Raw genomic sequence first — 26953 nt, forward strand, 5'->3', positions numbered from 1 at the left:
GCCCTGCTCTAAGACCTTTACGCTTAATCTTTACCACTGCTGGTAAGAGGACGGCTATTGTTAGCCCCGTTTGTCAGTTGCCCATGAGATCCTTACGAGGGAAGATGAAGAAATGTGAGCTAAGTGACACACCTGCCCTCAACGGCCAAGAGCGCTGTTCACCGGTCACGGTCACTCTGGGGGATGTATATATAAGTTGCACGTTATACGTAAGGGTTTGGAAGAAGAATGGTATTGGTGGCAGGCTTATCCAGTGTGCAGGCGGCAGATTTGGGAGGGAGAATGGATACACGAATGAGTCAGGGTCCAAAATGATTTCAGCAGGCCAGAGCAGTAGACTAAATCCAACCAGATGACATTTTTAAAGGATACCTGTGGATACTCGGCTTGGCAGGAAAGGGTGTGAAATAAGACTTAGGGGTAATACAGTTATCAAAAATAAAAAATCTAGGTTGGATCTCTAGCTGCGTGACTAGAAAGATAATGTCCAGGATAGACAGCTAGGAGCTGCTCAGACCCCATCTGCAATGTTCTCTCTTCTGAGTTCCACAGCTTATGAAGGACAGACAGTAGAGCCAAAGAGGACCCAGAGATGAGAATAGTGAAAATGATGTTTTGGGAGGTATGGTTTAAAAAGACGTTTGGGGTGTTTAGCCTGGAGACAGATTTCAAGGAGCAAATATTTGGCAAGGTGTCCCATGGACGGGAAGTAAGACTGGGTCAAGGTGAGCCCCGTAGAGCAGAAATGGGATTAACGTGTGGCATTGCAAAGCAGCTCAAGTAAGGGAGGACGCTCCAACAGCCAATGGAAACGCCATGCTGTCTCACCTGGTGCGCTTGCAAGGCGCCATCCACGCTGGGGCCTGCAGGGGAGAAGCCAGGCTGGGCAGCCCCACGGCCAGAGTGCTGGGGAGCCGACAGCAGCCCCAAGAGGGGGCCGGCAGGGATTAGCAGAGAGTGATGACCTGTGCGGCTTCTTCTTGCCTCTTGGGCATCTGTTACTCTGTCCCAACTTCAAGGTCTAAGACCTGGGTGCCTTTGGCGGCAATGATGATTCCATCACGGGAATGGAGATCCCTCTGATGGAAATGACGGTTGTTTGAGCGATGAGGGTCTGGCAGAGGGGACTGTGCCTCAGTGCCTGGTGTGCATGTGTTTGTGTGTGTGCGCGTGCACGCGCACGTGCTTCTGTGATACTGTTTGACATAAATTCACACTTCTTCATGGACCTGAATTGGCCTTGTTTGAGAACTACTATCTTGGAGTGCCTGTGAGCTGTCTCCTCCTGGCCGCCTTAATTCCCTTAACTTAAAAATTACCTCCTTTAGGGATGCCTGGGTGGCTCGGTTAAGCAACCAACTCTTGATTTTTGCTCAGGTCATGATCTCAGGGTCCTGGGATCGAGTCCCATGTCGGACTCCTCGCTCAGTGCAAAGTCTGCTTCTCCCTCTCTCTCTGCTCCTCTAAAATAAATAAATTAATTTTTAAAAATTACTGCTTTAAAGTGATTCCAGGAAGGGTTTTGAAGGTAACTTTGAGTTATCCTGAAGCAGTTTGTTCATAGTGTTGCTATGAACATTTGTATACATGTTTTCAGTTCTTTTGAGTATATACCTTAGGGTAGAATTGTTGGATTCTGTGGTAATTCTATGTTTAATTTTTTGAGGAACTACCATACTGTTTCCTTTCTTTTTTGTTGTTTTTGAGAGACACAGCATGAGCACAGGTGGGGGGCAGGGGCAGAGGCAGAGGGAGAGAGAGACTCTTAAGCAGGCTCCACGCCCAGCACAGAGCCTGACTCGGCTCGATCTCACGACCCTGAGATCATGACCTAAGCCAAAACCAAGATTCTGATGCTTAACTGACTAGGCCACCCAGGCGCCCCCCAAACTATTTTCCATAGAGGCTGTACCATTTTACAGTCCCACTGACAGCACCTAAGGGCTCCAATTTTTCCACATCCTCGCCAACACTGGTCATTTTATGTTTTTGGTTGTTTTGGGTTATTTTTTACATATAGCCACCCTAGTAGGTGTGAAGCTATAGCTCATCATGGTTTTGATTTGCTCCCTAGTGACTAATGATATTGAGCATCTTTTTATATGCTTGTTGGCCATATGTGTATCTCCTTTGGAGAAATATCTGTGTTCAAGTCCTTTGTCCATTTTTAACTGGGCTGAACCTGCCAGTTTTTGTATTTAGAATTAAGGTTCTAAACTTCCTGTTCCTCAGATGCTAGAGCAGTAGCAGTAAATATTGCATCTTTTTATCATAAACCACCTGTTTGATAAGAACTCAGGCCACCAACTCATTCCCTGGGCACGTGAGGTAACAGGAGAGCACAGGGTGAAAGAGGCAGGGGAAGGTGCTCCAGAAGGATCAAGGGGCTCTGGGAGAGTTGACCCGAGGAAGCTGTTCACATCTCTTGTCCCCCAGGCTATCCTGGAACTCAGCAGAGACCAGGAAAGCTGTTCACATTTGTCTCTGGACAGACTCTGGCTCCCGGGCCATGGAGCCTGCCCTTTCATCTGTGAAACATTGCAACATCCTGCAGGCCTCCTCTCGACAGTTTCCTGAGCGGGGGAAGTGTACCCATGGGCCCTTGACCTACTGGCCTAGGGTCCAGCAGAGAAGGCTCACAGCCTTACCCACTGTCTCCAGGCAAAGCTGCAAGTGACCGAGAATGGAGGGCCGCACGCTCCCTGCAGCGAGCCTGGGCCAAGTGGGTGGCCGCCTCACGTCCCCTCATCCTCACTGGCGCCATCCCAAAGAAATGGAATTGTGGAGACCAGTTCTGCTGTGCCAAGCAGCACAGCGCCCTCCCCATCAGAAATTGATGAATTCGCCTTCATTCTGGAAAGAAACTCTACAAGAGGGGAAAGGGAGCCAAGAACCCCAAGGCCCAAAGTCATGTTCTCTTGAATTATTCTCCCTGGGAGACTCCCTCGAGCTGGCTTCGGTTACGCTGGGAAGCCACTGAAGGAATGGTCCCAATGTGGGACAGTCTTGCAAAGACAGGTAGGCCCTGCTTCGCTTACGTGGCATGGTTTGAGATGATACCGTCTCCCCCAGGCTGAAAATTCTCCAGCTTGTAAAACTTTTGTCTCTTAGAAGTTTGTTTTCATTTCTCCTCATTAGAGGGCGTATAAATCCTTAGCCAGGACTCACTTAAGATTTATCAGGTAATAACCAGGTTTTACAAAGAAATGTTGGATGGAACACAGCAGAGATCTCAGTAAAAGATAAAATTGCCCAAAACACGCTTTGCCACTGGATTTTTTTTTTTTTATTGAGATGAAATTCACCTAACAATTTTTTTTAAAGATGTATTTATTTTAGAGAGAGAGAGCAGGGAGGAGGGGCAGAGGGAGAGAGAGTCTCAAGCTGACTCCCCACTGAGCGCAGAGCCTGACCCGGGGCTCTATCTCACGATCCTGAGATCACGACCTGAGCTGAAACCAAGAGCCAGAAGTTCAACCAACTGAGCCATCCTGGTGCCCCTCACCTAACACTTTTAAAGCATACAGTTCTGTGGTACTGAGTTCGTTCCCAGTGCTGGGTAACCATCACCTTTACCTAGTTCCAAAACATTTTTTTGAAGATTTTATTTATTTATTTGACAGAGAGAGAGATAGTGAGAGAGAGAGCACAAGCAGGGGGAGTGGGAGAGGGAGAAGCAGGTTTCCCGCGGAGCAGGGAGCCTGATGCGGGGCTCGATCCCAGGACCCTGAGATCATGGCCTGAGCTGAAGGCAGATGCCCAATGGCTGAGCCACCCAGGAGCCCCCAAAACATTTTCATCACCCCCAAAAGAGCCCTTGTACCCATTAAGTAGTCACTCCCCACTGCCTTCTTCCCCAGCCCCCAGCAATCACCGATCTGCTTTCTGTCTCTATGGATTTACCTATGCTGGATATATCTTATAATTGGAATCCTACAACACATGGCCTTTTGTGGACCATTGGGTTTTTTCGAACCATCCTCTCCCCCACCCCCAATCTCCTTGCCAAGCTTAAGGAATGAACTCCCTAAATAGCCAGAATGAATGAAAAGTCCCCGCTGGAATTAGTAGTTAAAATGTCCCACAAAAGTATATTTCAATCTTTTATAATGATGTCTCTGCTCTCCAAAGCACAGTGCCAGGCCTTGCAGTGGACTCTGCCCGGCGTGCTGGACGGGCCCTGGGGGAAGGAGGAGCGGAAAGGCCTGAGCTCCCGCAGGCGGCCCGGACCAGGCCCAAGCGGACAGCGGCTCCAGGAGCCCAGCCCACAGTTTGCACGTGGCCATCAAGCTGGGGAATTGGGGGGGGGGATTGCGACAGGCCCCCCCCTCCCCCGGCCCTTCCCAAACACCAACTGCTCAAATCAGCCCCCAGGGGAGCCCGCTGCCTCTGACCACACCTTGTGTGTGCAGTTCAGGAAAACCCAAGTTCATCTGCCAAATTCAGGATACAGCCCTGACTGTTCCGGGCTTTTCTTTCTGCCTTTCCCTAATCGCATCTGGGCGTGCTCTCTTAAAGGGGAAGTGGTGCGTTCTGACTGGCCAGGGCCCTCAGCCAGGAGCCAGGAAACGTCTCCCACGAGTCGCGTTGCCCAGCGTGTCACTGGCTCAGCCTCCTTATCCTAACGGCAAGGCTGTCTCCTCAGGATGTGTAAGTGTGAGCGCAGGGCACGTTTGCCACACAGGATGGCGTGGGGCTGGGCGCAGGTCACGGAAGAGAGAGCCTGGCAGGCGGAGCATGCTGTCACCCCACGATCCATTTAGCAAGTACGAGGTGTAGCATAGACAGTGCTCTCGGGCTGTGGGCTGGCGCCGGAGCCCAGACAAGGCTGAGGCGTGCAGTGGGGAGAGGAGCTGCCTCAGAAAGAGGTCAGGAGTAGGAGGCTGGGTTGGGGACCAGTCTATTTTGGACAGCCCTTCTGGAGGCGCAAGCCTCGGGGCCCGGGTAGGAGTGGAGTGGAAAATTTTATAGCACACCTCTCCTAGCCGCGGGAACCTCACCCACCCGTCACCCCCACTTCTCTGCATTTCTGCGCAGCTCCAGCAACACTTTAGGCTTATACCTCCCCGGCCGTTGGTTTGGTCATTTTGATACGTAATTTGCCTTAAGAAATAGTTCAGTTCTCTTGCCCTCGAACTTTGAAAACCACTTGACACTCGCAACTTGTGATTTTTTCCTTGTTGCCTACTTGTGGATGGTGCTCGGGCCGGGGTGTGCACACGGCGGGGCCCCCCCACCCCCCACCCCTGGCAGGCTGGCTGGCTCCCTAGGATGACTGGTGGTGCACCCCGCCTGGTTTCCTGTGTGCCCACGGAGACGAAGAGGGGAAAGCTCGCAGCCGCTCCCGCACACAGTTACTAACTCAGTCGCCACAAGTGAGCGACTGCCGGTCGGAAGACAGGCCCTGCCCGTGTGCCAGACGCCCTTCTGCCCCAGGTTTACGTGCGCGCGGCGGCAGTGGCTGCTCTCCGGCCGGGTACAAAGGCTTTGTTTTCCCCGAAATAATTCAGACCTTCCGCTCCTAGAGAAGGGGGCATGGGGAAACAGAAGGCGGCCGGAGAGAGACAAAACAAATGTGTGTCTCTGTGCGCGCACACTGACGGGGCACAACCACACCCTGTTGCAAGACAGCTTCCTGTTTGCCAACTGCCACTCCAGGGAGAGCAGAAGCGGTGCCGTTAGTAGTGGTCGCCGCAGGGCCCCGGCAGCCTGTGGGGTGAGTGGTTCTGAGGCCGCCGCGAGCTGAGCCGCGAGCCGAGACTTTGCACCTTCTCCCACAGGAGACTCTGGCCCTGCACTCTGGAAGTTGGCGGTCAGGACGGAGAGAAACCGAGCCGCGGTGGCCCCTCCTTCCTCTCCCTGTGTTTTTTTCAACAGTGTGCTCCCAAGGGATTCTCGTCCATGGAATCGTTTTAATTCAGGGGCAGGGAGAAGGCAGGGAGCCACCCACTTAGTAAGGCTACTCCTGGCATTTTTTTTTTTAAATCTACATTTTCATGCGGATGGGGAACTTACAAAAAGTGAGTTGGCACTTATTACAATAAGTGAGTTGGTCGCTACCTCCTCTGTGTCGCCGAGCCTCCCAATACTCATTTCTCTGACACTGAACGCAGCGAGTGCCTCTTAGGACAGGACCCAGGGCTAAATGCCAGGGATAAGAGTGAACAAGACACCTGCCCTCGAGGTACGTCCGATGACAGGATGCCTCGGCCAGTCAGCCAGTGGTGACAGCATGTGATGTGTTCTGAGACAGGGTGCCTCAGTGTGCTGGGGGGGCACCTGCCCCCTTACAACCCTATGACGTGGACAGTGTTGTCCCCATTTTATAGGTAAGGAAACTGGGGCTCTGGGGGGGTGGGGTTACGTTGTCTGCCCAGTCACAGAGCTAATGGGTGACAGAGCTGGGATTTGAGCCCAGATCTTTCTGATTCCAAGGACAGCAGTGTCTGGTCCGCATTTCCTGTGACTCCCAAAGCTGGTGCAGAGCATTAGAATCACCTCAGGACCTTTTTTTTTTTTTAAGATTTTATTTATTTATTTGACAGAGAGAGCGCGTGCGCACACACAGTGGGGAGGGGCAGAGGGAGAAGCAGACTCCCCGCCAAGCAGGGAGCCTGACATGGGGCTCCATCCCAGGACCCCGAGATCATGACCTGAGCCAAAGGCAGACGCTTAACCGGCTGAGCCACCCAGGTGTCCCACCTCGGGACCTTTTAAAAAATACAGATTTGGGGGCCCTGGCCTTGCTGCACCAAGTGGTCTCTGAGGTAGAGGTTGGCCTGGGCACTTTCTCTACCTTGTGCAGTGGGATCCTCCCCCACTCCCGTGGGGTGTGGACAGGGCATGCCTGTGACGGGGACTCTGTATGCACTTAGCCCAGGGCATCTGGGGAAAAGCTACTGATGTTGCCTCAAGACAGTATTAGGAAGATGCAGTCCAGCTGTTGAGGTGTTTTAGACATGGGGAATCGCTGTTCGTGTATCTTCTCCCCAGAGACACACCAGCCTGTGCCTCCTGCTTCACCCAGCTCCCAGCTGCCTGTCACACCTGTCCCTTTGGCGCCCCTGGCGTGGGGAGGATGTTAGCTGTGCCATCCTAAGGTAGAAGCCAACACCTACCCTATACCTGGAAGCCACCAGTTCTCACCTAAGGTGGCTCCTATGTTTGAACTCGTGTGGCTTGTGTATGTTGGGTGGTTTTGGGAGGCAGTCGCTCTGATGGAAGAGTTAATACCATGCAGGGGGAACTCCTTGTCGACCCTACCACTACTGTGCTGGCTCTGGGCACAGGGGAACAGCTGGGACAATAAAAGGCCTGATATTATTCAGAGAATCAGGGCTCTGGCTGCAGGCAGAGTCCCACAAAGGGGGAGGGCTATTCACCTGCCTTGGGTCCCGCAGGCAGGAGCCTGCCTCCTTCGGGGGAGCCTTCCTCCACCACTCAGGGTGACCAAGTGGTGGCCAGCCCAGGATCTGGAGTGTCTCCCACCTGAGCGAACCCTCTGGCGATGACAGTGTCTTGTGGCCACACTCATATCCCAGTGCCTGGCACACAGTTTTGTGCCTAGGAAATGCTTTACATATGGATGAATGAATGAATGAATGAATGAATGAAGAGGTTGACTTGGACATGTTTTACTCCTTCCTACCTTTGTATTTGCACCTGTTCTCCCTCCTTTGCCCCCTCTCGGATTAAGGATGTGTTAATGTTATTGTAGTTGTTTTTGTTTGTTTGTTTCTTTGATTTTTTTTCTTATATGGACTTAAACAGCTGTAACAAAACCGAGCCTATTAAGCAATCCATCCTATATCCTTCTCTTTTTCCCTCATCTGTCTATCTACATTATGTATTCATATGTATGTGTGTGTTACATGTTTTTTGTTTTTATAAAGTCATGATTCATGTTTACACATTATTCGTGATATTTGTAATTTCCTTCTGGACTTGGGCATACGATCTCACATACACCTTTCCTTAGGTTGGGATAATGACCCTTGTTCCTGTCATTTTCAGTTGTTTTATCATAGATCATTCAGGTCAACTGTGATATTTTTTACTATTGTAAACAGTGCCACAATGAGAATATCTTTGAACTTTTTTGCAGTGGGGAGAGGAGGGGCGGATGATTTCCTTGAGGTCTACTTTCCAGACTACAGTTACCAGATTACCAGATCAAAGGCTGGTGAATTACTGTTTGGTTCTTGCTATCATCACTGGTTGGTCTCCAGAGAAATGTCATCCCTTGAAAGTACTCCCAGCAGTGTGTGCATGAGTTTGTTTCCCCAGAGGTCTATATTTGCTGTGGTTTTTTTCTTCGAGCTAAGTTTGGTGCCTAGGGAGGGCTGGGGTTCATTCCTGAGGGCTGATGGAAATATTTTAGGGCCCTGGAAAGTCCCTGGGACTCCCCAAATCATGCCCAGCAGGGGATGATGCCAGAAATTTGCACCTTAGTATAAATAACCAATAAAAGGAGCGGGGGAGAGCTAAAGGGAGGCGATAAAGAGAATCGCAAGTTATCTAGCTTCAGAGTAGTGTCTCAGGCCAGCTCTGAAAATGGGAAATGCTTTGTCAAGAATCGTGTGAGAAACCGTGTTGCTGAGGTGTAGAGGGGAGAGACCATCCAAGCAGGGTGGCGTGGTGGGAAGAGCATTGGCTTGGGCTGGGCAGACCTGGGCCCTGCATGACCTTGGTCTTGTTTCATAACCTTGCTAAGCTTTCATTTCCCCGTCTATAACAAGGAGGCTAACAGCATCCACTTTGTCGGGCTGTTGGGTAGATTACATGAGCTGGAAGGCGTAAAAGTAGCTTGCATGGTGCCTGACGCAGAGGCGCTCAAGAATGCCGTCTCTCCTCCTAACTGAATGAATGGACAGAGTGACCAGATGACCGAGAAACCAAACTAGAGCCTGGAGGGATTTGAGAACTGAGCTGGCACAAGCCACCAGCCCACAGTGGCATTTGTCAAAGTGCTGTAGACGCTGCCCGCGGCCTGGCAGTGGGTAGGAGGTGAAGAGGGTAAAGAAGACCTCGTAGAAGCTAATTGGTGGCAGACGCCCATGCGTTCAGGAGCACTTCCGCAGCCACTCAGGCCCCGGGATCTTTTAAAGAGGTACTCCAGCCTGAGGAGGGGGTAGGCATTCCAAAGGAGCTCACAGCACTCCTGGCATACGAGCTGCTCGGCACGGCGCTGCCTGCCACAGTCACTTGACTTCGCTGTGTCTTCATTTCGTCTCCTACTGAGGAAGGCTGATTCAGTGTGCCTCCTCTAACCACCACGGCCCTATATTTAGTGTCTAACGACCGTTGTGGCAAATTGAGACCACAGGCTCAGATTCTAGCCCCCACTCTGCCACTTAATGGCCTTGGGATTCCAGACAAGTTTCTCTAATGCAGTCTGCCTCCGTGTCCCCGGCTGTAAACTGGGAACTACCCTGCGTCAAGGGGGGGTTACAGGTTCCCCGTGCCGGGGTCCGTGCTGCGCCCCTCACCTTGCAGCGCCAGTCTTCTTTTGGAAGGAGGTCCCTTGGAATTCAGGGTTGTCCTTTATGGAAGGCATCCTGACTGCTACTACTGCAGATGGAATCCATTGATAAAACAGAGCCGGGCTAATGATTTGCCAAGCACTTGCCCTCCGAGCTGTCAGATGAGAAAACCAGATGCTAGCCTAAGCCTGAGTGAGCCGACACAGCCATGGTGGGCCACAGGTGACTGCGGTGCTCAAAGTCTCTTGGGAGGGGATGGGTCCCGTAAAAGCCATATTGGAAAATTGCGGACAGTTTCTTTCTAAAGCCAGCATAGGGAGCCACACTGGGTGTTGGTAGCTGGCTCAGCCATTCACGAGGCATCTGCGCCGAGGCTCTCCATGCAGGATATTGACACTGTGAGTATGAAAATATCTCAGCGCATAAGCATGGGGTGGGGGAGGTCCAAATTTTTACTGAAATGGAATTGCCCGAGGACCAGGTGGATCCGACCAGCAGAGAGCAACAGGAGAGAGCAACTGTGGAGACACCAGGCTCGCCACGCCTACCAGAGATTTTCAGAATGCTGGGGGGCGGTGTCTGCAAGCCCCCACTCAGCTGGCCTTCCGCTGTGCACCCTGGAGTCACACCTGGGTGGTTAAGGCGTATATGGTGAAGCAAGTGGTCTTAGAACAGCCAGCTGCTGAGGCCATGGTCTGGACTTCTTGTGGCAGAAATGCAAAACAAGTAAAAGGATTTGGTTTTTCATTTCTTTGGTCTTGGGGTTCCCCAGCTCCTCGAGGCTGGGGTCTCCGGCTGTGGTATGGGGCTGCTGACCGGGACCTAAAGGGCGTCGCTTTCCTCTCCTTAAGGGAGCAGGGGTGCCCTGCTGGAATGCCCATACACGGTGGGCGGGGTGGAGTGGGGGTTCCTGAGGGCTCTTCCAGGCTCCCCCCATCGACTGCAGCATCTTCCAAGATTGTCAGGTGGTAGAGCTCAGACCGCGGGCTCTGGTGTTTTCTAGCTCTGTAACCTCAGGCAAGTCGTGTCTCTGAGCTTCAGTTTTTTCATCTGTAGGATAGAGCTAATAATAGTACCTCTCTTAGGGTATTGTAAGAATTAAATGCTCTAAGGTAAATCAAATGTTTAGTAGAGTGCCTGATCCATGGGACTTTCTTAATAAATTATTAGTAGTGTTGGCCAGAGGACAGAGGGGTGAGACCAGAGGTTGCTGAGCCAAGATCAATCACTGAGGTTGTTCTTGACGCTTAATTCCACATGGGTGTTCTCACAGTGACTTTGTTTCCACTTTAGTAGGTAAGTGGTACTCATATTTAGCATTAGCACAATAGATCAGTTTGGTCTTTTTGTCCGGAAAGAAATGTGTCGTAAGAGCGATGAACTGTTGCAGTCTTTCACTTTGGAAACTATCCCTCAAAGAAATAATCCTAAAACACTTTTTTTTTTTTTAAGATTTTATTTATTTATTTGACAGAGACACAGAGAGAGAGGGAACACAAGCAGGGGGAGTGGGAGAGGGAGAAGCAGGCTTCCCGCGGAGCAGGGAGCCCGATGTGGGACTCGATCCCAGGACCCGGGGACCATGACCTGAGCTGAAGGCAGCCGCTTAACGACTGAGCCACCCAGGCGCCCCCTAAAACACTTTTTAAATAAATTATTTTTTAAAAAGCCAAAAAAAAAAAAAACCCCAAAAAACAGACAGTAAGTAGATAGTAAGAGAGTGACTAAATAATATAGAGCAATGATTGAATATTACCTAACCATTTAAAATGACCAGTGTATGGGAATCAGTAACATATAAATAGAATAATGTTAGTTGAAAAAGAATAGTCCAAAATATCAATTGACTACAGTTTTGCTAATGTGTCTATTTACGTTAACAAAGAAAGAAAAATTGAACAAAAAGACTTTTTCTCTAAAAAAATTTTTAAAAGTCTATAACCTATTTTAATAGTGAATAAAAAATACAATGTTCTATAAACTCTTCCTGGGCAGGGCAATTGGAATAAAAATAATGATAAGGATCCACCTTAGGCCGTCCCTTGACCAGAACAGAAAAAAATCAGCCCAGAGTAGGTGAGGACTCATTGCAGAATGATTGTCATAGAAATCTGGAACACTTTACCCAGGGACACTGCACCCGCACAGCAGTACCTGACGACAAAGTAAGACCCTGTCTGCTCCTATCAGCAGCCCGCCCACCTCTCCACCAAAAGACAAAAACCATGTGAGTTCTCCACAGGCGGGTCTTCCCAGACTAGAGAAACAACGACTGAATAGGAATTGGATCTTTCTGAAAAATCTACTCACTCCGCGCTACCCAGGACATCAGTTCTCCCCATTTTCAAAAGCTTCGCCGAGCGAAGCGTGCAGCTCGCCTCCTAAGGGAGGCTCTGATCACTGTGACCTGGGTTCCCCACTTTAAATCCGTACACAGACTTTCTCCCCTGCACCAGTGTCGGCCAAGCTTGTTCTCGAAGCTCAGGGGACAGAAGTACGGGTCTCTTTGTGGGATACCTTGAAAGAGTGAGACATTTACTCCAGTCTGAACAATAAGGAGCAGTTCAAATAGGAAACACTGCTTTAATCTGTTTATTACAATTCAAAACCACACATTAAAAAAAAAATTAAGGGCAAAGGGCTATCTTCAAGTTTTGATGAATATTCTTTCCTCCAGAACTTGTTATTCCAATTGGTCACTTAAGAAGAATTTATGGAACTAAAAATCCAAGAAAAAAGCGTATCCGTTGATTTCATTTTTTTCTGTGAATTTAGCAGTGGAACGTGTTGGCTGGGTCACTAAACAGAATTCCCTGAGAAGGTGATTTTAGAATCCTTGGTCTGGCTCATTTGTTTTGTCCTCATGGCACCCTTCCTTGTGATTTATCTTTGTTTACTTGTATTATCATTATTTAAAAACTATAATTCCGGTACAGTTAACATACAGTGTTATATTACTTTCAGGTGCACAATGTAGTGATTCAACAATTCTCTATGTTACTCCCTGCTCATCACGACAAGTATACGCTTTTCTTTTTTTTTTAAGAGAGCGTGCGAGTTGAGTGGGGAGCAATGGGGGAGGAAGACAGAGAATCTTAGGCAGGCTCCACGCCCAGCACAGAGCCCGACACGGGGCTTGATCTTGGGGTCCTGAGCTGAAATGAAGCGTCGGACGCTTTACTGGCTGAGCCACCCAGGTGCCCCACGACAAGTGTACTCTTAATCTTAATCCCCATTACTTATTTCACCCATTTCCCCCACCCACCTCCCCTCTGGCAACCACCAGTTTGTTTTCCCTAGTTGAGAGTCTGTTTTTTGGTTTGTCTCTCTCTTTTTTTTTTACTTTGTTCTTTTGTTTCGTTTCTTAAATTCCACATATGAGTGAGATCATATGGTATTTGTCTCTCTCTATTTACTTGTATTATTTTTAACTCTTAGTTAGGAAAACAAAATTTCTCTTCGTTATCAAAGCTTACCTCTCCACCAGAGCTGAGGACTATTTCTGCACATCCTTTCCCCCTACCCACTGTGTCAGCTTGAGCAAGCGATCAGCAAGTGAGTAAACGAAGAAAATTTCAAAACCGTGGTGGTAAACATCAAAGTCATATTTTCATTCTCAAAACCCTTGCCAAAAAAGGAATTGCTAAGCCAGACGCTTCGGAAGGGCAGCAATAACTATGGATTTGAAGAGAGAAGACTTGGTTCTGGTCTTGGCGTGGCCCCCAACTAGCTTCGCCCTGCAGGCTGGTAACTGATAACCCCTCTAACCTCGTCCATCAGCAACGAGATCGGACCGGCTGACTTTCAATCCAGTTCTGACCTTCCGAGATTCTGAGTCCTGCATTTCCTAATTTCCTGGTTTCCAAATCTTGGTCGCAGTACACCCCATTTCCTGTCTTCCTGAGAAGCTGCTCGGCCCCTGCACACGGCACAGAGGCCTATTTCTCGCGTAGCCATTGGCCCTGACCTTGGTGAGTTACCTCGCCGCTCTGGGTCTTCTTTGGCCAGTCAGCCATGAGGAGGGTGGAGACGCCTGGCTGCTTCCTGCCTGCCTCACAGGGGTTGTAAAGGCCAGTACAATTTCACAAAGGATAGATTCCTCCAAGGAAGACCCTGCCTGGGTAAAATATTTCAATACTTCGGCTGTAATTATTGCCGTAATATTCGAGAATCATGAGGGATGAGGAGAGAAGGAGCGGGTGTAAGTATCCTTGTATTTATGGTAATGGAGAGGCAAGAGACCTTAGCAGCCACCTAGGGACCCTCTTCATTTACAGATAAAGACATGGAGACTGAGACTATTAGTGGTGAACTCCGGGCCATATGCCCAATACTGCTGTGTGGCTGGAGTTGGGGCCTAGACCTCTGGTTGCTCGCTACCCAGGGTTCTCCCACTACATCAAAACAGATGCCCTGGGACCGGCTCTTGAATATTCATCAAAACTTGAAGATAGGGGTGCCTGGGTGGCTAAGTCGGTTAAGCGTCTGCCTTCGGCTCAGGTCGATCACAAGCCGAAGGCAGACGCTTAACCGACTGAGCCAACCAGGCGCCCCCCTTAATTTTTTTTTAAATGTGTGGTTTTGAATTGTAATAAACAGATTAAAGCAGTGTTTCCTATTTGAACTGCTCCTTATTGTTCAGACTGGAGTAAATGTCTCACTCTTCCAAGGTATCCCACAAAGAGACCCGTACTTCTGTCCCCTGAGCTTCGAGAACAAGCTTGGCCGACACTGGTGCAGGGGAGAAAGTCTGTGTACGGATTTAAAGTGGGGAACCCGGTCACAGTGATCAGAGCCTCCCTTAGGAGGCGAGCTCTTGATTTGTAAGACCTACAGCAGAATGGTTCTGGGACCTGAGCATGGATGCAAGGTCTACTCTGACTCAATGAAGAAAAACCACCCAGTAAAGTAACTCAGTGTAGGCAACCTACGAGCACTGGTGAGGCAAGAGTACCCAACAATCAGATGATGCTCAAAAATCCAGTTCCCCCCAATTCCCACTTCATCAGAGGACGAGAGTCAATCTGCTTGAGACAACCTAGCAGCCCATCGATACGAGGAAACCCAGAGAAAACCCCAAAGGCCCATTCCTGATCGCCAGGTTAGTCTGGCTTTCTTCTCCCAGATCAGGTGCCTGGAATAACTAACCTCCAGTAATGTCTCACTCATGAGAAAAGCCTGATACCCAGCTTGGTGATGGACGGACAACGTGGACTGCCATCTTCACCTCCCACCTTGTTCATTATCAGCATTCAACCCAGATTTCCAGATTCGTGATCTCTAGTTCTTCCCATCAGGACATCTTTTTTTTTTTTGAAGATTATATTTTTAAGTAATCTGTACCCCAGTGTGGGGCTCGAACTTACAACACCGAGATCAAGAGTCACGTGCCCCACTGACTGAGCCAGCCAGGTGCCCCCCCCCAATCAGGACGTCTGATACCATTTCGTTTATTTATTCAGCACATGAACGAAACACTAATAACTATATGGGGGGCCCTGTAGTGGGCGCCGGAGAGCCAGAGGGGACTTAGGATTTCAGAGCCTTTGTCTTTTGGGGGTCCAGGATTCCTTCCTATAATTGTTTACGAAGTTTCTGTGCATGTGTAAATGTGTGTTTTTCTTGAGAGGGGTTCCTTAGCGTGGATGAAACCTGTTACCCTATAACAGTTAAGGACTTTACGTCATGCACCTGTTGTCCTGGTCAGCATCCTCATCCTGCCCATTGAGTCCAACCACAGGGGCTGACGGAGTGAGAACAAGCAAGGCATCTCTGCCCAGAACTCTAGTATTTTCTGTAGAACCTCAAGAAGCTGTGCCCATCCGCCTACACCCAGGCCCCACATCTGTGACTTGTCCCTCGAGCACGGATGTCCTCCTGCAGGTCCTGGCCCAGCAGCTGGGGCCTGGCCCTCAGTGAGCCCTGGAGAGGCCGCAGTGGCACGTGGACAGAAGCCGGGCCACTTCCTGGCATTCAAACACCCTTTTATTCAGCCCTTCTGGTCCCTTCTGACCTTCGTGCTCCTGCTGGGGGCCAGGTTCAAGAATTGTCTATTTGTTCTCTTGAGAGTCCTGCCCTACCTGCTGCCCTGAGGGACCTTGGGGCCTCCGTGTAGCTGTCTGGGGATCACTTTGGCTATGTGGTTACCCCACTTTGTTCCAGGAACACCTGGTGTCCCCTCTGCTGGTCCTGTGGAGGTGGTTTTGCCTGAGGCTAGCCTGGTGAAGGCCTCCTGTCAGAACCTGGGTATTAGTTGAGCATGCCATGTGATACAGAAATTCAGAACGTCATCACTTCTCATCGGTGGGATAGGAGCAGATGTCAAGACAAAATCGTAGTCAGACCTGGGGCTCTGGGGCTGCCGACCCCGCAAGATAAATGCTTTTCTCTTTGCCTGTTGTGTATTTGAGTATGCATGAGCATGTGAGTCTCACTTGCTTCGGATGATGTGCTGAGTTCCCTTCTTTCTTCCCCTGCAGAGAGAAGACACGGTTCAATGTGTAGACCTTCTCCCTCCCCAGCAACTCCACCCTCCAATTCCAGGACATCGTTAGCACAGGTGAAAACAAAAGCCTGTCTCAGCGGCCAGAACTCTGTCAGCAGCACCTCAAAGCCATTCAAAACGCCCAAAGACAATCTCCTTACCTCTAGCAGCAAACAGCACACGGTCTTTTCTGCAAAAGGATCGAGGGACAAACCATGGTGAGTGTTGGGCGCCCCCCTGCTCGCCCCCGTCACCACAGGAACCGGAGTTTACCCTCTGGCTTTGTTCCTGGGCGTGAGTCCAGGAATTTGGGGAATGAGGAGGGAAGGGACAGAAAACCAGCACAGTGGGACTGGGACATGGGACTAGGACAAGAAACCTAAACCCCTAGAGGGCACACGGGGCCTTAAAGCACTACGTGCCTGACAGGGGAAGCCTTTCTGTTCCTGAGAGCTGAGCCAAGTCGTGTCAAGGAACAGGGTGCCAGGGAAATATTCCTCAGTTAGGTGGTCATCTCTCAATTTTCTGCCCCAGTGAAGAGAAGCACTGATGTAAATAATCAAAAGCACGGACAGTTGCCCCGAGGGGAGTGAGGCCTTGGGAGGCAGGGCCCCAATGAGCCTCCCTGCCTCCCTGCCGGGGGGCAGCCAAGCCTCTCTGCTGGAAGAGCCGCCCACAGAGGCAGGTAATTGGGAGGAAAAGAGGAAATCCTAAGGGAATGTCACCCCTTTGATGGGGTGGGAGAGGGCTAGTTGCAGGTGACTGTGGAGAATCAGAGGCTTTGGGTCCATTTTTTTTTTTATCTCAGTCTTTACGCAAAAGTCAGGAAAAGGTTACCTGTGGAGTGGACAGATAGGAAACCAGACCTGAAAAGGAGTTCAGGAGACAGAAAGTGAACGTCTTCAAATGCTGACAGCCCCAACATGGGACACTTCAGGACTGGCTTCTGAGAGAGGCACTAACTTTCTCTTCTCATTCCGGCGTCGTGAAGGCAGACAAGGGATAAGTGTGGAGCCTGCCTAATTTGTATATTTAAAGAGAAAAAGTGTTCTGTTAATTAATGATAGTTAATTACACTTAAGTTCATACCTAGTAAAGCTGTGGACTAAAATCATCCATCAATTAGTTTGTCACTGCTCACTGGAAATTATGATGACTTTGTAAAGAGCTAATTATGCCAGATCAATTAGAGAGCCTCTTGTGATAGAGTGGAAAGGTTTAGACACAGCTGTGAAGGAGGGGAGTTACCTGTCGTGCAGGTGGGCCTCGTGGGCTCGCTTTGTTCTCTCCGCTTGTTAGCGTCCCCGGGCCATCTAGTAGGAGGATGTAGCAGGTTAGGGAAGGTCCAGCCTGAGAGTGACGGTGGGTGGCCTCTGGACCTGCTTGCTCAGAGTGAGAGGCCCCCTTGTGTCAGTGACCTCGGAGAGTGCCGGCAAGCGTCCTTGCCGAGGCAGCCTCAGGTGTCTCGATGTAAGCTCTGGCATCGCTGCCCGTGTGCGGATCTCAGCTGGGTGACTCTGGGCAAGTTGCTCTACCCGGTGTGCCTCAGTTTTCCTCATCTGTAAAATGGGGCTACTGGGAGCTCTACCCCGTGGAACTGTTGTGAGGACCGAGGGAGCTAGTTTTTATAAAGGCGGCAAGCGCAATGCCTGGAGCGGAGCACACATTCAATAAAAATGTGATGATAATGTTCCCATCCTCATGGTTATGTGCACCAAAGGACAGAGCTCCTCCAACTGGTGGTAAAGGTTGAGAAGTCAAATCTCTCTGCAGAACTAGAGAAATGAAGTTGAAAATGGAAAAGGATAAAGTAATTTCTTTGGAGTCCAGAGTACTGAGAAACCAGCGGAAGAGAGCTGGACCAGGAGCTCATGAGGAATGAGCCGGAAGGAGAATCGGGGATCACTGAAGATCATAACATGAACACAACAGATGACAGACGATAGATGTGGTCCCAGCGGCGTGAGGCACGCTCCAAGACGTCTCGAGGCAGGCCGGCCTTCAGGGAGACCCCTGGGTTAGATCAGCCCCCACGCTCTGTTCAGACCAGCGCCACACACCCTCGTGAAGACGCTGTGGGCCGGGCCCTTCAGCCAGGGTAGCGTGGTTCTGAAAGAGTCTGAGAACATTAGCCAGGGGCCCAAAGAAGAACAGCCGAAAGGACTACAAGGAGGGAAATCCTTCTTATGAGAAAAAGGGCTCCAGAAACTAGAGCGCTCGCCTTGTGTGAAGAGCAGAAAGCTAGCCCGTGATTGCCCACCTTTAAGTAGGCAGATCTGAAGACCGACGAGGGGTGCGCCACGAAGGAGGCTGAGCATTGACGGCAGCTGCCTCCTCCTTTCCCCCCACACCCCCGCCAGCCCGGCTCTCAGCCCCCTACCATCCATCACCAGGAGTGTGTCGGGAAGGCTGGGAATACTTTTCTTGGAGACTCGGAGGGCTCCGCCTTGGCTCTGGCAGGCTTCCTCAGAGAACAGTGTGAAAGAGCCAGCACTGAGCCGGGGGGCAAGAGAAGCCAGTTCAAGTCTGGGCTCAGCTACGAACTTTCTGTGTGACCTGGAGCAAGTCACCTCACTTCTCTGAGTCTCCTTTTCAAGGCTGAATATTTTGTGATTCTAAGTCACAGTCATCTCAAAAATTCTCAAAGCTTCCTCACTGCCTACTGGATTAAGAGTTAGGCCCTCAGCCCAACATCAAAGACCCTCTACAAACTGGTTCCAAACCCCCTAATCCAGTCCTCCAGTCCCATCCCATTACCCCAGCTTCCCCACCGTGTCTTCCTCTGGTACCTTTGTTTAGAACATACATCCATCATCTTTTAATAAGCACCTACCATAATACTATGTACCAATTCTATAACAAGGCCTGAGGATACATAGGGCCCCCTGATGTCCTCCATGGCATCTTTGTGCAAGATAGAAAAAGACCTGGATACAGCCCTGTCCCAGAGTGCACTGTTGGCTAATGGTCTTCATCCCCTGCTCACTTCCTCAAGCAGACATCCTGGTGCAGTGCATAACCTGTACATCTGTACACTGCAGCCTTGGGGATGCAAAATTAAATAGGACAAAGACTCTCAGGGCGCCTGAGTGGCTCAGTCAGTTAAACATCTGCCTTCAGCTCAGGTCATGCATGATATCAGGGTCCTGGGATCAAGCCCCATATCAGGCTTCCTGCTCAGTGGGGAAACTGCTTCTCACTCTCCCTCTGCACCTCCCCTCCCCCCCGCCCCCGGCTTATGCACTCTTGCACGCTCTCTCTTTCTCTCTCTCACAAATAAATAAAATCTTAAAAAAAAAACAAAACACAGACTCTCTTAGGGAGTCTGTAATAAAAAGAGACATAAGTTAACACAGAGTACAGTGTGTTAAGAACTAAGATTGGTAGCACAAAAGATGGGCACATACCCCAGTCTGAGGACTCAGGAAAGGTTTTTCAGAAGAGGTCACCCTTGAGCTGAATTTGAAGGATAAGTAGGAATAATCTAGAGAAAGAAAACTGGATTCAAATGGTGAATGTTATGTTATATATATTTTACCACAGTGTTGGTTTGTGTTTTTTTTTTTAACTTTTTTTTAAGAAAGTGGGAAGAGGGTCCCAGGCAAAGGGAACAGAATGCACAGACGTATGTGCACGTGGGGAGAGGTAGGAGGTGAACCTAGGTAGTTGGGCAGGGCCGTATTATAAAGTTCCGCTCTATGTGCTACGTTCAGGGATTTGGACTTCATCCTGAAGGCTGCATGGAGCTGTTAAAGGAGCAACTTCCAGGGGCGCCCGGGCGTCTCAGGCAGTTAAGCATCCAACTTGTGATTTCGGCTCAGGTCATGATCTCAAGGTGGTGAGATCGAGCCCCGAGTCAGGCTCTGAGCCGGGCGTGGAGCCTGCTTGGGATTCTCCTTCCTTCTCCGAGCCCCCCCCCCCCACAACTACAGCAGCTTTCCCCTGCCAGCCGTGTAAAGGATGACTTGAGGGGCCACTCGGAAAGCAGCAAGAACAGTGAGGGTGCTTTTGATAACCCGGGTGAGGTGCGGGGACATCCTGCACACAGGCAGCAGTCGTGGGCATGTGCAGAAGGGGCCAGGTGGGAGAAATATTAGGCGGGAAACCGCCACAGGACCTCACCGTTCACTGCATGTAGGGCGTGGAGTACAGGAGAAGACCAGGATGCCGCTGACCTCCCAGGCCCGGACAACGGGGTGACTGGTCCTGCTGCTTTCTCAAGAGGAGGATAGGAAGGGCCGCAGTTAGGGTGGGAAGGAGAGGATGGATTAAACTGGGAAGTCCGTGCAGTATGAAGTGCAGACACCTCGGAGATAGTGCAGGTTCCAGTCCAGACCACCGCAATAAAGTGAATAGCGTGATAAAGCGAATAGCGCGATAAAGCAAGTCGCATGAATTTTGGTGTTTCCCGATATATATAAAAGTTATGTATACACTAGACTGTAGTCTATTAAGTGTGCAACAGCATTATGTCTTTAAAAAACAGTGTATACATCTTAATTTAAAAATACTTTATTGCTATGAAAAGAGCTTACTGTCATCTGAGCTTTCAGGGAGTCGTCATCTTTTTGCTGGTGGAGGGTCTTGCCTCGATGTGGATGGCTGCTGACTGATCGGGGTGGTGGTGGCTGGAGGCTGGGGTGGCTGTGGCAAGTTCTTAAAGTAAGACAACAGTGAAATTTGTCACATTGGTTGACTCTTCAAGAAGGATTTCTCTGTAGCATGCGATGCTCTTCGATGGCGTTTTACCCACAATAGAACTCCTTTCAACATTGGAGTCCATCCTCTCAAACCCTGCCACTGCTTTATCCACCAGATTTCTGCCATATGCTCAACCCTTTGCTGTCATTCCCACAGTCTTCTCAGCATCTTCTCCAGGAGAGAGTCCATCTCAGGAAACCACTTTCTTTGCTCTTCCAGCGGGAGCGACTCCTCCTCTGTTCAAGTTCTATCATGAGACTGTAACAGTTCAGCCACGCCTTCGGGCTCCACTTCTCACCCTAGTTCTCTGGCTGTTCCACCCTCCTGCAGTTCCTTCCTCCGCTGAAGCCTCGAACCCCTCTTCATGGCATCTAGACTGGTGAATCCTTCCCAGAAGGTTTTCAGTTCACTTTGCCCAGACCCCTCAGGGGAATCAGTCTGTGGCAGCTATAGCCTTATGAAACGTATTTCTTTAATAGTAAGACTTGAAACTCAAAACGACTCCCTGATCCACAGGCTGCAGAACTGGACGCTGTGTTAGCAGGCATGAGAACAACATGAATCTCATTGTCCATCTCCATCAGAGCTCTTAGGTGACCAGGTTCATTGTCAATGAGCAGTCATATTTTAAAAGGAATCTTTTTTTTTTCTGAGCAGTAGGTTGCAACAATGGGCTGAAGAGATTCAATAAACCATGTTGTACACAGATGTGGTGTCATGCAGGCTTTGGTATTTCATCTAGAGAGCACCACAGAGTAGACTCAGTGTAATTCTGAAGGGCCCAGGATTTCTGGAATCGTAAATGAGCATTAGGTAGAACCTAAAGTCACCAGCTGCCCATCAGGGTAGTCGGCCTGTCCTTTGAAGCTTTAAAGCCAGGCGTTGACTTCTCTTTAGCTACGAAAGTCCCAGATGGCATCTTCTTCCAATAGGATGTTGTTTCACCTGCACTGAAAACCTGTTGTGTAGTGTAGCCTCCTTCATTCATGATCTTGGGTAGATCTTCTGGAATAACTTGCTGCAGCTTCTACGTCAGCACCTTCTGCTTCACCCTGCACTTTTATGTTAGAGAGACGGCTTCTTTCTTTAAACCTCATGAACCAGCCTCTGCTAGCTTCAGACTTTTCTTCTATAGCTTCCTCTCCTCTCTCAGCCTTCCTAGAATTGAAAAGAGTTAGGGCCTTGCTCTGTACCAGGCTTTGGCTGAAGGGAGTGTTGTGGCTGGTTTGATCTTCTGCCCAGACCGCTAAAACGTTCTCCATATCAGCAATAAGGCTGGTTTGCTTTCTTATCATTCATGTGTTTGCTGGAGTAGCACTTTTAATTTCCTTCAATAATTTTTCCTTTGCATTCACAACTTGGCAAACTGGTGCGAGTGGCCAAGCTTTTGGCCTGTCTTGGCTTTCAGCGTGCCTTCCTCGCTGCACTCTTAAGCATTTCTAGTTTTCGGTTTAAAATGAGAGACGAGTGACTCTTTTTTTCCCTTGAACACTTACAGGCTATTGTGGGGTTATTCACTGGGCTGATTTCAAGACTGTTATGTTTAAGGGAATGGGGGAGGTCCAAGGAGAGGGAGAGAGACAAAACGGCTAAGAACAGCTGGACAGGGGAGCCGTCAGAATACACTTGTTGATCAATTACATTTGTGATCTTATATGGATACGGTTCATAGCGCCCCAAAACCATGATTACAATAGTAACATCAAAGATCACCAATAACAGATATAATAATAATGCAAAGTTTGAAATATTGCAAGAATTACCAAAATGTGACACAGAGACGCAAAGTAAACAGGAGGCTGTTGGAAAAAGGGCACCAAAAGACTTGTTCAACACAGTGTGCGAAGTGCGACAAAGCGAAATGCAGTAAAACAACCACATGGAGATGTTCGGTTGGTGGCGTTGGATGTGTGGACCCAGAAGCCAGGAGAGAGGCACGGGCTGGGAATGGAGCTTTGAGTCATCAGTGTAGACACAGGCATTGAGACTGTAGGTACACATGGATCCTCCAGGGAAGGTATGTGGCCTAAGAGGAGCAGGGACCAAGGGCAGGGCCGAGAGAGCGGGGGGCCGGGGGGAAGGGACTGCTAAGCCGAGATTCTTCCTGCAGCATGCTGGCGCTTCTTTCCTGGTCCAAATCCTCACTGCCCTCACTGCCTGTCCCACTGGCCACCTTCTTCTTGAACCCTGCGCCCCACCCACCTCCTCCCCACAGGCCCCTGATACACTGGCATCTCCGTTTAACTCCCACGGCACTTCATTTCTACCTCTCCTGTGACTCCATCCGGGGTGTGCCCCAGGTTAGACCTCCTGTCACTCCTTCTGCTCAGTAGTAATTGCCGGGCCTCACACTCAGCAAACATGGTCCCCTTGTCAGTAAATATTTGTTGAATTGACTGAAATTGATCTGACCATTGAAAGGGTTTGTAAGATTTCTATTCTTGGAGACAGTTAACCTTTTATCTACAACTGTTTGGACTGGCACTCTCCAATGGAAGTATGATGTGCGACACAGGTGGAATGGTAAATTTTCTAGTGGCCACGTTGGAATAAGTGAAAAGATCACAGTTTTTAACAAGGCATTTTATTTAACCTAACGTATCCACAATCTTATAATTTCAACATATAATCAGTGAGATCATTTTCATTCTTTTTTTTTTTTTTCCTACCAAGTCTTTGAAATCCTGTGTTTTATACTTACAGCATGTGTCAGTTTGGACACTAAATTTTCATCAGAAATACTTAATCGTATATTTAGATTTCGTAAACAACTAGAGATAACAAAATGAATTCTCATACCCAGGTTGTTCCAAACACACCTAAGCATTTTCTAATAACTGAGTCAAGTTCCTCAAATTCAAAAAAATTTAAAATTCAGTTCCTCAGCCACTTTTTAAAGTGCTCAATAGTGGGGCGCCTGGGTGGCTCAGTCGTTAAGCGTCTGCCTTCGGCTCAGGTCATGATCCCAGGGTCCTGGAATCGAGTCCCACATCGGGCTCCCTGCTCAGCAGGGAGCCTGCTTCTCCCTCTGCTACTCCCTCTGCTTGTGCTCTCTCTTTCTCTCTCTCTCTCTCTCTGACAAATAAATAAAATCTTTTTTTGAAAAAAGTGCTCAGTAGCCACAAATGGCTAGTGACTGCTCCATCACACAGCACAGATCTGGACACCTAGGCCAGGTGACTCTGGGTGGGGCCCCCTGGTTCTTGGATTCACAGGTGCGTGAATGTGGATCCTGGCATCTCTGTGATGTTCTGCTCCCCCCAGGAGCTGACAAATTCCAGGGTGGAAGGCACGTTTGCCCTGCTCTCAGGTTAGCCGGCTGCTGCTGGGTGTGAGGTGGGAATGGGCCTGGCGGACCCAGGCAGGCCTTGCAGAGGCTCCCCTGCCCCGAAGGAGCTCTGTAGCAGCCCCTAAAGGTCAGGAAAGCATAAGGCTTGTGTGCAGGTGGTGGACCATGGCCTTTAGATTAGATTTAACAGCAGGTTAGGGGCGCCCTTTTCCAAGTAGCTCAAATTCCCATGTACAGCAGTAAAAAACAGCACTCCTGAGTTCAGGCTGACCTGGCATCGCACACAAGGTTAAATGGCCTGCAGGCATGTTGTTTTCTCCCTTCTGTGCCTGGGGAGGTTAAAAAATAACTCTGCGTTAGAAGGGAGAAACAGAGAGGGCGTCCCTGTGCCACCAGATTTGTCCCCTACGGATCTGCCCGGCAGCACTCATAGCCCAACCCGCCACCCTCCATTCAGCACCTCCCAGAGCCCCCCTCCACTGCGTCCTGCCCTATGGGAGGTCAGGGCCCAAAGAATACCCTGCCCGCCGTCTCGCCGTATAGGTGTCCACGGAGCCCATAAAGGCCGAGGGACGGCAGCAAGATGAGTCTGTCCCCAGGTGGAAGTCGAGAGAGAATTATGGCTGTTTGGCTCTTTTGAGCTAAAATGAACATTTCAGCCTTTACTTCTGAGCTCCCTGCTCAGCCAGGGGACTAGCCCAGCATAGGGACTGGGTCGGCCTGTCTGACTCTCCCATCTGCTGTCACTTTGGCCACCCCGGGCCAGGAAGGGAGCCACAGGGACACTCATACTTGCAAACCCGTTGATGTGGGTGGGAGAGGGGGGAGGCTTACTCCTTGCATGGCTTGTTGCCTTCTCTTTGGGCCTTATCAACCCACACATATGTGCTGAATGCTAAATATGCTCAGCTATTAAAAATGCAGGAGATGAGCCTACTACTCCAGAAGGAAAATGAGCCAGAGCAAAAGAAAAATCAGCAGGCTCCCTGGCCTCCTGTGTGTGCCCGACAGTGAGGTGGGGGGACGGAGTCGCTCCCTTCCCTTAGGCAGGGCTTCTCTGGATGTGGGGGGGGTTCGGGGGTTTGGGGAGTACACGTGCTCTGGAGAGGCGAGGGATAGCTGAGAGGCCCTGGCCCAGCCCCCTGGGAGAAATGAGGCTGGCTTATTGGGTCTTGCCTGGTGTTGGCATGAAGTGGGGGCAAGACTATGGCTTGTTACTGATGGCTCCCAGAGGACATAGGGCGTCATCTCGGGGCTCCCACTCGGGCTGGGAAATACCAGAGATCCGGATGAATGAATGATTCGCAAATGAATGAAGTAGTCTGTGAAATAGAACTGCTCCTTCCCCCTCCTCATAGAGACTTTCCTGATGCTAAAGGAAACGACAGGTATAAATAGCCTACCTTTGGAGTTCTTGATGAGAAATCAGAGTGCCAATTCCCATCATGGAATTATTGTCCCTGCCCCAACTATAAGAGCTAGGAAGGGAGAACTGTGGTTCCTAGATGATAAAAAGGAAAAACCCTTTGTGCTCTGGCAAGAAGGGAAAGTTCCGGTGCTTCCCATGCCACAGGCTCTGTCTGTGTTTGTGCCCATGTTCCAGCAGGCACTTGACTGAGCGTCAGGGAGCTGAGACTTCGTCAGTATGGCATTGCACAGAAGTCCCTCCCTGGATCCCACGTCCAGATCCAGCCCCTCACGCAAGACATGAGGGGGGACCTTGGGAGGCCAGTTTTTACCCCTAGTGGTGCAGGTTTGGGTGGCAAGGCAGGAGGAGTGGGCTAGAGGGTGGGAGAGGAGAGGCGGGTGGAGGAAAGTAAGTAGGTGGGGGTTACTGGGATGGGCCCCAGAGGGAAGGAGTGTCCCTTCCAGGACAGGCAGGCCTAGGAACTGAAACATCTCAAGGGCTGCAAGCTCACTGCGTTTCCAGATGATCAAGATAAGGACAATGGACAGCTCCTCGTGTGTAAACTCGGCTGACCTTGTCAAGTCACACCAGTGCTCAGAAATAGGGACCAGAGTCTAGGGGAGGAAACCAGAGGCTCGGACAGCTGGGGAAGGGGGAAAACAGCGTGACGGAGAAAGGGAGTAGGAGCGGCAAAGATTCGTAGCCACTGTGTCTTCTATGTTTGCGTTGCACCTTGTCCTTTTGAGATGCCTCCCTAGCCCCCACCCCTTTTGAGCCTCCCGCCTGCTCAGTGATGAGAGGAGGAAGCAGGCCCACACTGATGAAGAGAATGGTCCGAGATTACAGCTGATCGATGGCCGAGCCAGGACCCGGCCCCCCTACACCCCCCCAGACTTCTCACTGCCAGTGCCAAGATCAAGTGCGCCATCCTTAGAGCTGCCCGAAGTCAAGTCCCGTGGCGGCCCTTCTCTTTGCTGAATGAATGCCGTGAGGCAACCTTGCTGAGCCCCAGGCTCCTTACCTACCAAGTGGGGCTGAGGGTGAGGCACCGTGATCCGTGTAAGCGCATAGCCTGCTGGCCAGCATGTGGCAGGGGGTCAGGGTGTGAGTGTCAAGGGACAATGAGAGGAGTAAGGGACCAGGTGAAGGGTCGATAAGCCTCCCCACCCTCACCTTTGTCAGCGAGCTGGCACCAGGAGATATTGAGCTTTGGGCTGGTCCTTACCTAAAGCATTTGTTGTGGCCGAGCGCTGGTTTGGTTTTTATCATGACTTCACCTTCACTGAGAACATTCATTCATTCATCGACCATTTCCTGAGCCCTTCCGAGGTGCCCAATAACGCATTTGTCCCTGGGGTAACTCCAGAGCGACGTGTACACTTGGTCAACGTCCTTGTCCTCAGGCGGCAGCTCATTTTCTGGTCAGGCCACATAAACACAGAACTGAGAGACCTTGCCATTTGACATGATGAAGGTGACCCAAACACATAGGAAGGACCAGCCAGCGCTGCAAGAGAAGAGGACATTTCTTCCGGATCTGGGCAGATGGGGGAGTGTTCACCCGGAGAAGGGAGGAGGGCACACCCGAA

At 50.1% G+C, this 26953-nt stretch overlaps 1 protein-coding gene across 4 annotated transcripts in view; it reads left to right on the forward strand.

Moving 5' to 3' along the window:
• The window catches only part of ATXN7L1 (ataxin 7 like 1), a 229341-nt gene that overhangs the window by 164381 nt on the left and 38007 nt on the right, over nucleotides 1-26953 (forward strand). For all 4 annotated transcript variants that reach the window (XM_036067411.2, XM_036067410.2, XM_036067414.2 and 1 more), the window contains exon 4: nucleotides 15962-16184. In XM_036067411.2, the coding sequence (XP_035923304.2) occupies nucleotides 15962-16184 (223 nt within the window). The remainder of the gene's footprint in view (nucleotides 1-15961; nucleotides 16185-26953) is intronic.

This window comes from Halichoerus grypus, chromosome 12 (genome assembly GCF_964656455.1).
Source record: "Halichoerus grypus chromosome 12, mHalGry1.hap1.1, whole genome shotgun sequence".
Lineage (NCBI taxonomy): Eukaryota > Metazoa > Chordata > Mammalia > Carnivora > Phocidae > Halichoerus > Halichoerus grypus.